Genomic DNA, 13,795 nt, shown 5'->3' with positions numbered 1-13,795 from the left:
CCGTCGAATCTGAATATTTGTAATCACGTTTATCTTGAACATAGTGACTAATATAAAAACTTATGGTGGGTAGTAGGATCCAATAAGCATTTAGTAACTTGCTTAACTTCTTGTGATAAGGTATAGACCATAACCTCAATACTTCAGATACCTTAATCCTTTTGACCTAACAAGAAAATAAAGGAAAAAAATGGGATCAACTCAAGTCAGCATCTATTTCGAATGAGGATCCTCCTTGGACTCTCTTTGTAAGGATTCCGGGAATTCTCAAATCACATTTTTTCATCGTACATCATACGGTAATATTTTTATTTAAAATTGAATATAAACAGTAGCTGACGAAAACTAGCTACATAATGTACGATGAACGAATGTGATTGGAGGATCCGACCCTCTCTCATCTATTTCTACCCCTTAGAGTTTGGACAGGCCCTACACTTAACAATTTCTCTTCTTTTTCAATTTCATCGTAGAGAAATCGTGTATGAATAAAGAGAAATGTTAAGGACATTTTTTATGAATTTTCTGTCACTTCATAGTTTAACATAAATTTATGTATCAACATTATAAATATTGTGCCAAAAACATGAAGTGGCAGATGATCCATAAAAAATCCCATTTTTGAGAGTCTTCTTAGTATTTCACAAATCTAGCACAGTAATAAACACAAAAATAGAAAGATTTTGATAAGCCTTCCATTTCAAATACAAGAGAATACAAACTACAATTATACAAGGCAACAATTCCCTCCTCAGAATCCACGTCAAATGTTTTGGATGGATTATAGAGGAATATCATGAAATGTTGTAAACAGCATACTCCTAAGTCCCTATCCTATCCAAATAATAATATGCTAACTTCTAAACGGCGTCGTATGCTAAATGAAGGATCAAATTTTCCCACTAAAATGGTAATTACAGTCCACCAGAAGAGGCTGATTCCGTTGTCGTCCCCATCCTACATATCGTCCTTATTCATCTGTCCACACCTCACTTCCCATGTTTTGATTATTTATTTGTTTTAGTTTTTACTAATATTTTTAATTCAAAATAATTTATTAGCAAAGGAAGAAACCCAATTTACTATTATTAGAAAACCCACTACAAATGTTACTATAAAGTTCTGCAATTTCCAGCACCACAGAAAAATTGGCTCAAAGGGTTGTCTTCTTTTTGTTCATTTATCTCAAAGATTATTGCTTTTTGTTGATTTGGATCCAAAAAGTTAGAGTTTTGATTGGATTGGATGGCTCTCAATTTGTTATCTCCAGCTGAAATCAAAGCCATCTCTTTCTTGGATTCCGCCAAGTCCAGCTGCCACCTCCCCAAGCTTCCAGGTAGCAGTTACTGTGCTTCTCTTGCTTTCAATTTTCTGTTTGGTTCCCGAGAAAACTGGCAAGATGGAGACTTTTTTTAATTCTGGCTTTCCAGAGTGCATGCTGACATTACTGCTCAAATGGGTCACTGTGATTCTGTGATTGTAAAGTGATGAGGTCCATCTACTTTTTTGTAAAATTAAAAGTTCATATGATGGAGTGGATATATGTGCTTTTTTCTTTAAATTTTACTTGCATGAGCTCTGAATTTTGATATTTTGTTTGTTGAAACATAGGGGGGTTTGCTTTGAGGAGGAGAGATTGCGGAACTGTAATTGGGAGAAGAGTTCAATGCTCAGCTGCACAGACACCTCCTCCAGCTTGGCCTGGACGTGCTGCGGTGGAGACAAGCCGCAGGACTTGGGACGGTCCCAAGCCTATTTCGATCGTTGGATCTACCGGTTCCATTGGAACCCAGGTATCGAAAAGATTGTTTCTTTTCTTCTAAAATTGTTTATTGGAGATTAAGGATACTAATATACTAGTAAGACCTGTATGGAGTTGTTAACAGAAAAGAGAATTAAATTGATAGAAGGTTGGAAGATCAAATATTGAAATAACATGATTTACTTCATTTGTGGGAGTTGTATCTTGCTGTATAAGCATCACATGAATCAGAAAGTTTTTTAAACTCTATTTTAGTGGTGGAAAAGAAGCTGTTTTTCTTTCTTAAAGGAACAAATTCTGGGAATCCCATTTGTTGATTATGATCGGATTCTGTTGTTTATACAGACATTAGACATAGTGGCGGAGAACCCAGATAAATTCAGAATTGTGGCGCTGGCAGCTGGTTCAAATGTAACTCTTCTTGTGGATCAGGTAATCCATTAGATAAGTAACGGTTCCTAGAACTTAAAAGGATTGTTCATCCCAACTTATGGGTAAGTATTGAATTTCGAGTAGACTCACCCCACAAATTCACCCTGATAATAAAGTTACCAACCCTAGTAAATTGGGGTTCTGGATTGATATTTCTTGTCTACGTTGGGGTTGAGAATCCATTTTTTGCATTGTACAGGTGAGGAGATTCAAGCCCCAACTTGTTGCTGTTAGAAATGAGTCATTAGTTAATGAACTTAAAGAGGCCTTGGCTGATTTAGATGAAAAGCCCGAGATTATTCCGGGCGAGCAAGGAGTTGTTGAGGTAGACTAGCATCTAATTGCCCTTGGTTGATGAATTTTGTTTTGTTCATCTTGAAGGAATTGCTCATATTTTTCTCTTCTCAGGTTGCCCGCCACCCAGATGCAGTCACAGTAGTTACAGGAATTGTAGGCTGTGCAGGACTGAAGGTAATTGCTTTGTCATTAAAGTTGTAAGTGTCAAAATTTTTTCTGAAAAGAAGCTATGCGTATAACTTTTGAAATACATAATTTAGGAACTGAAAGACAAGGGAAGGTTGACGGGATAGCAAAGTTGGCTAACAAATTATAATGACTGATGATTTATAACGAAATTGAACAAATGTATTTTCAGAAAAGAAAACAGTATTTGACTTATAAATGAATATAAACTAGGAGACTTAATTCCCGTGTTACTTTTTTATCTTAGCCTACAGTGGCTGCAATAGAAGCAGGGAAAGACATAGCGTTAGCCAATAAAGAGACCCTGATTGCTGGAGGTCCTTTCGTTCTTCCTCTTGCTCACAAGCATAATGTGAAAATTCTTCCTGCTGATTCAGAACATTCTGCGATTTTTCAGGTACGGAATGTTTATTCATCTTGATAGCTAAAAATCTGTCAGATAATTTATGTACTAATAATGGATATATCTGTTACATACATTATTATGTTTGTATTACAAAGCATTATTACATTACGTGTTGCACTTTATTTTAATGCTTGCCGGATCATTTTATATTTGTGACTCTTATGTCATAGTGAAGCTTCATGAATTCTCCTTTTTTCAGTGTATCCAAGGCTTGCCAGAGGGTGCACTTCGGCGTATCATTTTGACAGCGTCTGGTGGGTCTTTCAGGTATGAAATCATAATCTAAGTTGGAATATGAAAGCTGAGTAGTATTTAACTTTCTTACTTAGAATATATAGAAAGGGGTTACCTGTCAATGTTAGCAGGAATTTATCATTTTCCTCAATTGTTTGAACTTGCCCATATTTTTTTCTTTTTCTCTAAAAGTTTTTCTTGAAAGAAAAAGCATTTTAAATAAGAACTACTAAAACATAATTCAATCCACAATTTCGCATAGGATGTTCCTGTATTCAAGTTCACTTCTAACAGTGATTTACTTTTGTTGTAACATCTTTCTGAATGATTTAGTTTCAGTCATTAGTGAATATGCGAAATTAAAAGAAGTTAAAGTTGCATAGGGAGGATTTTGACGATTTCTCACTCCAATACTGACAGGGATTGGCCTGTTGAGAAGTTGAAAGAAGTTAAAGTTGCTGATGCTCTGAAGCATCCAAACTGGAATATGGGAAAGAAGATTACTGTTGATTCTGCGACTCTTTTCAATAAGGTTTGTTATCATCTGTGTTCATGTTGAAACCGTTTATATGGAAAGCACCATATTAGAGCTGAATATTAAGTTCTTTGTACTCATTGACAGGGTCTCGAAGTCATTGAAGCTCATTACTTGTTTGGAGCCGAATATGATGATATCGAGATTGTGATTCATCCGCAGTCCATTATACATTCAATGATTGAAACACAGGTTCAGCTACTGAACATTTATCTGTAGTTTTGGCATGCTAATTTTGTGTTTTAAATGTTTCTTTAGTTTGTAAAAACACTGCAAACTCATATTTTTCGGATTTTTGTGATGTTCTTCTCAGGATTCATCTGTTCTGGCACAACTGGGATGGCCTGATATGCGCTTGCCAATCCTCTACACCATGTCATGGCCAGAGAGAATCTACTGCTCTGAAGTAACATGGCCTCGTCTTGATCTGTGCAAGTAATGAACCTTTTCCTTATTTTATTTCATGGGGCTCCAGCTTGCGTCCTTCTTCTTCATTTTCTTTTCATTTATGGTAACGTAGAATTTTCTAAATGTTCCTTCTGATAACTAAGTTATGTTATATGAATAAGCATGCATTTCTGACTCTAAAGCTGGGTAACTATGTCAAATATTGTCGGAACTTCTAATGATTCAATGGTGGTTTCGTCTATTGTGAATCCTGAATGTTTAATTTAGTTTATAAGATGCCCATTATGTTGCCGAAATCTACTACAATCATAACACTTCCTTCTTCGAGAAACTGTCACAGATTGACTAGAAACTAATATTGATGCAGGCTAGGTTCATTAACCTTTAAAGCTCCTGACAATGTGAAATACCCATCCATGGACCTTGCCTATGCTGCTGGACGGGCCGGTGGCACCATGACTGGAGTTCTTAGTGCGGCAAATGAAAAGGCTGTGGAGATGTTTATCAGTGAAAAGTATGAGCTCTTTATTCATTCTCCCTTGATAGAAAATGTTAACTTTCAAACTTTGGCAACAATTATGGTCACCTCAGCAGTTTAACTGCCCGAGCTGTGAAATTGCAAATCTTCTCGCTGGTGTGCAAGTTTTCGTCATGCGAAATTCTCTGCTAATATAAAAGTTTTCCTGTTTTGCAGAATCAGTTATCTTGATATTTTCAAGATTGTTGAGCTAACATGTGCTAAGCATCGGGCAGAACTAGTGGCCTCGCCTTCCCTCGAGGAAATCATACATTACGATTTATGGGCACGAGATTATGCAGCCGATTTGCAAAGCTCTGGAAGCTCAATTCCTGTTTTTGCATGATCAACTTACCAACCGATGCTATGATCGGAGAGTCAGTCAGTACGTTGAATCTCCCAAGATTTCACAAGCTTGTGGGCGGGGGGCGGGGGACTGAACGGAAATGCGTTCCCCCCTTAAATAGGTTCTAAATGTATGAATACGTTATCCCTCTGAAGAGAAGTCCTACTGTGGACGGTAAAATTTCGAAAGACAGAAACAAGATGAACTATTGAAAACCCGATCTGTAGTGAAATTGTGCATTGTTTGCCCTTTGATTCTCTGTTCTCAGTCCTTGTTAGGCCTGGTTTGGTACTGAGGTGATTCTAAAAAAAACTGGTATCAAAAAAGCTGGGAGCTGTTTTTGTGTTTAGTAAACATTCAGCTTCAGCTTTTTTTTCATAGTTTTGGGTGAAAAAAGCCAAAAACAAGAAGCTGCAAAACCTAGCTTTGAAAAACCGGTTTTTTTTCACATTTGTTTTACATAAAAATTTGCCAAATACTATAATACTGCTTTTTTTTTTCAAAAGCATTTTTACAAAAAGGTTTACCAAACACTCTGCTGTTTTATTTCACAGCTGCTTATTCTTACAGCACAGCAGAAGTAACTTTTTTTCAAAACACAGCAATACCAAACTAGCCCGAACTTGCGAAAAATAGGCCATTTTCTCTCCTTTTGGGAGTGTTACTACCGCAATGTGAACCAAGTTCCAAGCTCCAACCTCAATCAAAAAAAGGTGGACGTCTGTGTTGGGCTGGGGAAGAAATTTGAAAAACTCCAAGCTAGCCACCCCAAACCAGAAAGGCCCAAGAAGCCTAAAAACAAGGTTGACAGCCTAAAAGCTCGGTTCACATTGTGGAGTTCCGACTAAATATGAAACGCATACTCAATACGAGCATCTAAAATTGCCATTAATCTGGCCCACTAAGTGTTGTAGCATTATGTCACTTCAAGGATCGATTACTCTGTCTAAGTAGAAGACACCATTGTAGATGTTCGAACCTAGTACATGTTCTTACCGTAAAAAAAAACTCTGCATTGTGAGCGTTAAAAATTATGAGCCTCTTTTGAAGGAGGACTTACACACTTAATTTGCCTCCTTGGTGGTATCTCAAACCAATGACACGAAAAGAACAAAAACACATACAAATGATAGTGGAGTATTAGATAGCTAGAGATGGCGATGCATGTAAGAAGGGTTGGTGTAGTTGACAACTTTGCTCTCTCCACTCTCCATTCATCGTTTTCAACTGAAGTTGAAATATCCAATAATGCCCTCCTCCTCCTCCTCCTCCTCCTCCTCCTCCTCCTCCTCCTCCTCCTCCTCCTCCTCCTCCTCCTCCTCCTCCTCCTCCTCCTCCTCCTCCTCCTCCTCCTCCTCCTCCTCCTCCTCCTCCTCCTCACATGCATCTAAAGATTGGAAACTGTGAAAACTGCGCAATCAAATCAAAACAAACAAAATGTCCAAAGAACACGGGCGCTTTGTCCAAATGTCTCCATAAAAATTCCAACGATTCCCATTACTCTAGTCTCCGTAGTCTTTATAATGAGATGAAGAAAGCGGGGTTGTCTCCAAAAGTATTTAGAGATTAAGAGAGTCTTTGAGGAGTTCAACAAAATCACGATTCATTGGAGCCTTACGATTGGAAATGTTGTTATCATAAGGAAGTTATCTTTGTATCATGGAAGACAAACGCTAATCAACTATGAACACTGTTGTTGATATAAACTTGTCTTAGAGATAAAATGTCGAACATTAAAATATTCTGTGTCCGAAGGTGAAACAAAATCAAATACTAATGATTTTTATGAGAGTGAATAAGATAGCTACCATTACCAATTGTCATGCTAATTGACACATCGCCATGATTGATGGTTCCTCCACTTGTACATGATATTACTGGGGAAACAGTGTTATCAAACAATAATTAATGGCAATTTCTTTCAAGGTTACAATTCTTCGTCTCAGAAATTTCTTCAGTACTATGTAGTATTGAATGATATGAGAATAAATAATTAAGATTAAACATAGAAAATTTAAATAGTTGTGGAAAATAAATCTTACAGCTACATCATATTGAATGATACGTATCATTAAAACCACACCAATTTTAACATTTTTTTACAGTTGCATGTCATTGTTCATATAAGTGTATGTATCATGTACAACATAAAATCAATTGGCAATATGAAAAGTAATGCAATCTACTTATAAGCTCGTGTAATTTGCTTTCTTTCATCAATATGAGATTCATTCTCAACATTCCTCCTCAGGTGTGATAAATTTTCAAGTCAAATACGTGGATAGTACAAACGGGGTAACATAGAGCATGTATGGTCATTGGACTTCACACATAAGACAACATACTTTGATAGTATGAAGAAAGTTGAGTTCACTATAAAATCATTGGCAATATAAGTAGTAGCCTAATTAATTATAAGCACATGTAAGGTCCATAGTTTTTCTTCATGTGGAATTCATAATCTCAACACGTGCCGATGGAGATGGATACTAAAATGTGGATAATAATGTGGGCATGAAAGTGAAGGTGCGGTCTGCCATTTTAAGAGGTTGAAAAGGAAAAAGCCAATTTAAGTGGATTCCTGTTGAACAATGAACATGGCCAGCTCCTGTTCATTCTTTAAGGAATCTTACCCACTATAAAATTACACATCCCCAACCAAGTAGACAGGTACCACATAACATTACTGCACACATCAAATGTACATACAACTTCGTACGAACCCTATTTTTCTAATAAAGATGTTGTTTTAGAGTTTCATTTAATACGTCGGACTGTACTGTATAATTTCTTACTAAATAGTATTAATTTTGGTACCATGCACAAAATTGTTCCCTTGTGCCTTCGTTTTCATAGCCAAGACTATAATGTATAATTCTAGTCATTTTGTGATGATTACATTTTCCTTTAAACTGTCAAACGTCACAATCCACTGCACTATAATGCATTATTTTAGTGGTGTGTTGACTGTTATCTTTCATATTGTCAAACGTTACGATGAAGCGGACTAAGAATCTGGATACATGGTTTTGTGTTTTGTATTGTATTAAATGACTCATTGGACAATGTTTTCTTAGTTAGTTTTAAATAAACTATATAAATTGCAATTGTAAAGAATAACCTATTTCATAGTTATTTTTAAATAAAATTTTTACTGATCTGGTACAATGCAAAAATCAAAGAAGAGGATGGAGGGGGTATAAGATTCACTTCGGATTTCTGTGTCTGGAGCTCGAGAAACAAGAGATCTAGAGCGTTCAAGAAAGAGAAAAAAAGATTCGGGCCGTTTCAGTTTTTGAATTTTTGTGGACTTAGTAGAATAAGCTAATGAGGATCGTATGATTGAAATTAAGTGGTTCAAATTTCTCGATCTGCAAGATCTAGACACAGAAATCTAGAATGGGTCTCAATCCGATGAAGGGGAGGCTGGGGAGGATGGAGGGGAGATGAGATCTCTCTGTGGAATTGATTGGGCATGACCCAAAAAATATGGGTTGCCCACTGAGATTTCTACAGCCTTTGGCATTGTATGCCCTAAAAGAAGTAAAAGGAGAGGATGTGAAAGTAGCAGCTATTGGCTAGTACCCCACAGGTTGCAGGGCACAGGCAAAACCAGATGGCCACTTTCCCTTCTCTGCTAGCTTCTCCCTCCCTTCCTTTCATTACTTGGTCTATTATCCCTTCATTATGGCGATGTGTAAAAGAAGAAGCTACATAAATTTCATCTGAGATGTGACCAATTATCTTTTTAATTTGTTTATATTTGGCAGAGGGAGCAATAAAACGCTAACTAGCTATTGGTATATAGATATTTTTCTTCTAATTTTACAACAATAACAAGACATCAGGATCACAAATACAATGAGTTGAAGTAATATAAAATAGAGATGAACTTATCTTTAGAATACGATAAAAGGTTGGCGGTGAAGAACTCATAATTGTCTTATGCTCTACAATTTAAGTTCTCCTGCTAGTGGATAAGGTTTAGCATTGGAATAGGATGTGTATTGTGAGAGCATGGACAATCCTTCTATAGTTGCTAGGATATCTCTCAATCAAGCTTATTTTTAATTGAGAGATACTCATAATCACAATTATATATTTTATGTCCTACCAGAATAAGTCGTACTAAATATGGACTACGTAATTGGTTAATCAGAGTTAATATTATTATTCTAACCATATTAGCGTTGCAAGATCACTTGAAGTCACTTAAATAATAAGTTACTTGAAAATCAAGTAATCTGATTGACAAGTCAACAATACTCATATTAACTTTTACAAACCATTCATCCTCTCAGTTCTCACACCAAAGACGGACTACAAAAGAAATACTCATATTAACTTTTACAAACCATTCATCCTCTCAATTCTCACACCAAAGACAGAATACAAAAGAGAAAACAAAAGAATCTGCTTTTACACTTTCTCAGTGTTTTAGTTTTAGAGGAGCTTTTTGCAGCTGGATAATTGGCACTGAGAAAATAGCATAATGGTGCATAAGATGAAAGACCCAGGACCAAATGGTACCAAAATGGGACACAAAAATATTGCTGCCTTGTGAACTTCACATTCATCCCACCTTTAATTTGCTTTTTCCACCTGATATTTCTCTGTAATTGCTTTTTTGGGTCCCATTTTAAAAAACTTTAACAAAAGAGTCACCGTATTGGCTGTATGTATCAGCCAGCAGCCACATCCAATTCTATGAGAGCTTTATGAGAAAGAAGTTCTTCGTTCATTATGACTTGTGAGAACATATAGTAATGGAGAAGATACCATATGCTAGAAGTTAAGGGTTTTGTTAGGGACAAATTTACATGGTCGGGTGGCTAACAACCGTCAATCTGTATGAAATCTATTGTGATAATTTTTTCTGGTCGACGTTTAATAATTACTTACGCACAAATAGGTGACTATCCTTAACTTTGAACGCAAAATACATATTGTAGTTGCGCATTCAAAAAACTAGACCTACTACTTTTGATACAAGGTATTTCTTCCTTGACAGCATGTGTAATGAAGAATAAGAACATAAAGTAAATACAAGATAATATAAAAAAAGTAAATAAAACTATGGGAGTGAAGGGTAACGTCAGAGAAACAATTTGTTTAAACTATATTTTGTAAACCATATAATATGGTTATTGATGATTGAATTATTCTTTAAGTGTTGATTAACGTGTTTATTTACTATCTGTGACACATCGAATGGTTTGCAAATGTGATCTGAAATCAAATGGTTTGTAAATGTGATCTGAAAAATTGGTCTAGCCAGCATTAATCGAAAGTGAAATATCAAGGTGTGATGCCACATGACATGTGTGATTATGTAATTTGGTATATCAATACAAAGCTAGTGGATCTAATTTGCAATTGAATCATTTTCTCATTCAAGTTTTTTATATTGACCTTGTAACTTTTAGAAATGTATAATAAATTTGGTTTTTGAAATTTCAATAGCCGAATTTCATCTTTCCATCTTCCCCTTTACTTGCAAGACAAATTCAAACTTGATGAAGTTCTATTAATAGTCTTAAACTACATTTTGCGTAACTAAATTCAACTAAATATCATTTACGAACTAAACAAATGAGACTTTCAATTTCAGAATTTTTATCACAGTTGATCTTAGAAATTGGACCGTCAGATCAAAATAGTTTCAAAAATAGAAAATCTATCCATCTAGTCTCTAAAATTAAACCCCGTAAATTCAGTTCGATCTAATTTCATAGACCAACCGTGATTAAAACAAAAAAACTTGAATTTATTGAAAGATTATAGGAAGGGACAAATCCCTAAATGACTTTTTGGCAATACCGCGTGAGATCCAGACAGCAAAAAGTTGTCACAAATAAAAAACATATTCATTTCCATGGATGAACAAAAATACAAATAGAAATATCAACACCAGAATATAATATTAACTCATGATATATTACATATTTCCATTAATTACATAAAGTGAAGAAATCCCATATTAAATTAGTTAACCCCAACTATTAACTAATCGTAAGTTCTCACAAAACAAAAAATTAATAAAAATTACTAATACAAAATGAGAAAATACTCACACCCAAAAAAAAAAAAATATTCAAAACTAAGGAGAAATTAAATAATTTTCAATTACTTGATCACTCAAAATGGATGCAAATTCCTGCTAAGCCCATTCACATTCGAGAAAAACCCCACAAAGTCCTGCCTGTACGGTATAAACGACCGTCGTTTATCTCCTTCCTCCGCAGTCTTGCTCCTTACGACATAACGCTCTCCATTCTCCGACATGCCGCCGCCGCCGTCGACTCTTTTCCGCGTGACGTTATCTCCCTTGTTGTTTTCGGCTGTCTTGGTCGACGAGGGAGCCAAAAAGGCGAAAGTGTCCTTGCCTTCGCTGCTGCTCCGGTAAAGAAGGTTCCTAAACTTCCACCGCTTCGAGGACGAGCCGGCGGAGCTGCTCTTATTGCAGCCGCGCTGTCCAGGCGACGGTTTCGGGGGGGCCCACACGCAGTAAGTGTCAGGTGGCAGGTTCTCGAGGTCGTCGGCCTCGGATGACGAGCAGGACGGCGTTTCGCGCTCGTCTTCGTTCATGAGCATTCTGAGCGGTGGACGACGTTGTTTCGGCTTCTTAACGGCGTCATCCACATTGCCGTTAGCATTTTTAGACGATACGACGTCGTTGTGAGGTAACAATAAGTCTTGGTTGAAGAGAGGGTAGACGGTGGGTTTGATTTGACCGTTGGAGAAAATCTCGTCGGCTGAGACGTGCGACGTGTGCGGCTCTCCTCCGCTGCTGACAAAAGAAAACTCAAACTCCTCCTCTTCCTCCTCCTTGTCTTTCTGTACGTTGTCGTCTCTGGTTTGTTGGCGGTGGTGGAGTTTTTCTTCTTCCTGGTGATCGTATAGAGTTTCCCAGTCGGACTCGTCGGTGAGTTGGTGGTCTTGGTGGGAGAACTCGTCAACGACTCGGGCGGCGATCTGGGCGAGTCTGTCGGAGGAAGAGTGAGTGTTGAAGCTGGGGGAGAGCGAGATCAACGGACCTGTGGCAGCAGCTTGCATTATTATCAATCTGGTAGAGCGCTCAGGAAGCTTCAATTCTCTGTGCTTGGAAGAAAGGAGAGAGGAAAGATAAAGGGAGGGAAAGAAGGAGGAGGGGTTGGTTGGGAATGAAATGGATTTGGGACTTTATAAATAACAATGTGTGAGTGGTTGTGAAAAATTGGCTTCAAATTTTCTATTTTATTATGTGTAATAATAACAATTCTAATAATATTAATTAATGAAAAAATTGAACAGTAATCCCCACTTTTTGCTAGGGTAAATTATTTACAATAATTAACCACCGTGGGGTGGCCAGGAGTTAGAGACGAAATTTAGGTCCGCATTCCACACGACACTTCTTGGATTTGATTTCTCGTACTAGTAAATCAAACTATGGTGGCAAGGGAGAGACTAAAGTGTCTCTGTGAGTCGTTCCGGCCCCCAAAAGGATAGACTACTGTAGTAAAACCACCAACTGGTCCCCTTTTCAAGAAAAAAAAATTTACAATAATTTGGAAAGGTAAAAGTTTCGAACCTTAGACGCATGAGGAAAAACATAACACTTTATCCACTAATATATTGAACCACATGCCATCTAACTTAAGTACTTAGTTTGATGCAAATTTTGATCTAGTCACTTTACTTTGATAGAGCAAATGTATTTGATTTCAATTTTTACACACATTACAGATTAGTTAACGTAAAATATCGTTGCATTATAATGTTTTAGTTAACGTAAAATATCGCAAATCGACAATAAGTGATAATTCAAATTGAAAGCTAATTTTGTCCATTCAGGTATAAAAAAATATTAGAATATGTGATAAATCTGCAGTGGAACGAAGCTGAAAATAAAAGAGAAATTATGGATTTTTGTTTATTCGTAAGAAAAAAGAAAATGTATGAATATTATTTGTAGAAGCTGACCGGTGCTACTTGACATGTGTTAAGCTCAAGTGTTCACAAGTGTGTGGAGATCTCTTGAGAAGCAGTTTGAAGCTTAAGAAAACAAAACCAAAAAAAAGGTTTGGCGGGTTGTTGAATCATCTTACTTGTATTATGATTATAATTATTGCTGACAAAATAAACTTAATTTAAATATGCGTGTATATGTTTTCCCTTCGTTCCATTGTTAGGACATCTACAAACTGTTTTTACATAGCCATGTGCGGTAGCATACATTCAAGAAAAGAGATACGGTAATCAGTGATGGATTCATGAATTTTTTTTGTTGAGAAGAGCGAGGTATAAGAGTTTGATGTGGTGCTTTTGCTTAAGTTTTCTCATTGGTGGGTAGGTATTAATGATTCTGGCACTAGAGGAATTGAGCAAGGAAGTTGGGATAGAGAAAATTAAATAAGGTGGTGAATGTGTTGGAGGAGAAAAAGCAAAAAATGGATGCTGGTTTCGTGTTAAAAAGGAGATCCGCAACCCCGAGCCACCCTATCTTGCTTAAGCTGCTTGGCAGGAAAAATTTTGATACAGTTCGGGGACTTTTCGAAATCTGTTGCCCACCATTGGCCACAACATAATGAGGCTAGCCACAATTAAGTATCAGAATCACAAAAATATATAATCACCAGATCTCTCAAATTTAAAATTTTCAATAACGTCCAAGTGAATAAAAATACCAA

At 36.6% G+C, this 13,795-nt stretch overlaps 2 protein-coding genes across 2 annotated transcripts; one reads left to right on the top strand and one right to left on the bottom strand.

Annotated features, from left to right (window-relative positions):
* The first annotated feature begins 840 nt into the window (after positions 1 to 840).
* On the top strand, positions 841 to 5,377 carry LOC103455221 (1-deoxy-D-xylulose 5-phosphate reductoisomerase, chloroplastic). Its single transcript, XM_008394812.4, has 12 exons — positions 841 to 1,336; positions 1,612 to 1,793; positions 2,108 to 2,194; positions 2,394 to 2,519; positions 2,603 to 2,665; positions 2,925 to 3,074; positions 3,283 to 3,350; positions 3,738 to 3,849; positions 3,940 to 4,044; positions 4,166 to 4,287; positions 4,628 to 4,774; positions 4,955 to 5,377. The coding sequence occupies exons 1-12, from the start codon at positions 1,246 to 1,248 to the stop codon at positions 5,121 to 5,123; spliced, it is 1,422 nt and encodes a 473-aa protein (XP_008393034.1). The 5' UTR covers positions 841 to 1,245; the 3' UTR covers positions 5,124 to 5,377.
* Positions 5,378 to 11,025: 5,648 nt separating this feature from the next.
* LOC103455218 (uncharacterized) lies at positions 11,026 to 12,326 on the bottom strand. Its single transcript, XM_008394808.4, has one exon. The coding sequence runs from the start codon at positions 12,177 to 12,179 to the stop codon at positions 11,262 to 11,264; it is 918 nt and encodes a 305-aa protein (XP_008393030.1). The 5' UTR covers positions 12,180 to 12,326; the 3' UTR covers positions 11,026 to 11,261.
* Positions 12,327 to 13,795: the final 1,469 nt, after the last annotated feature.

This window comes from Malus domestica, chromosome 14 (assembly GCF_042453785.1).
Source record: "Malus domestica chromosome 14, GDT2T_hap1".
Taxonomy (NCBI): domain Eukaryota; kingdom Viridiplantae; phylum Streptophyta; class Magnoliopsida; order Rosales; family Rosaceae; genus Malus; species Malus domestica.
This window is presented reverse-complemented; position numbering and strand designations above follow the sequence as displayed.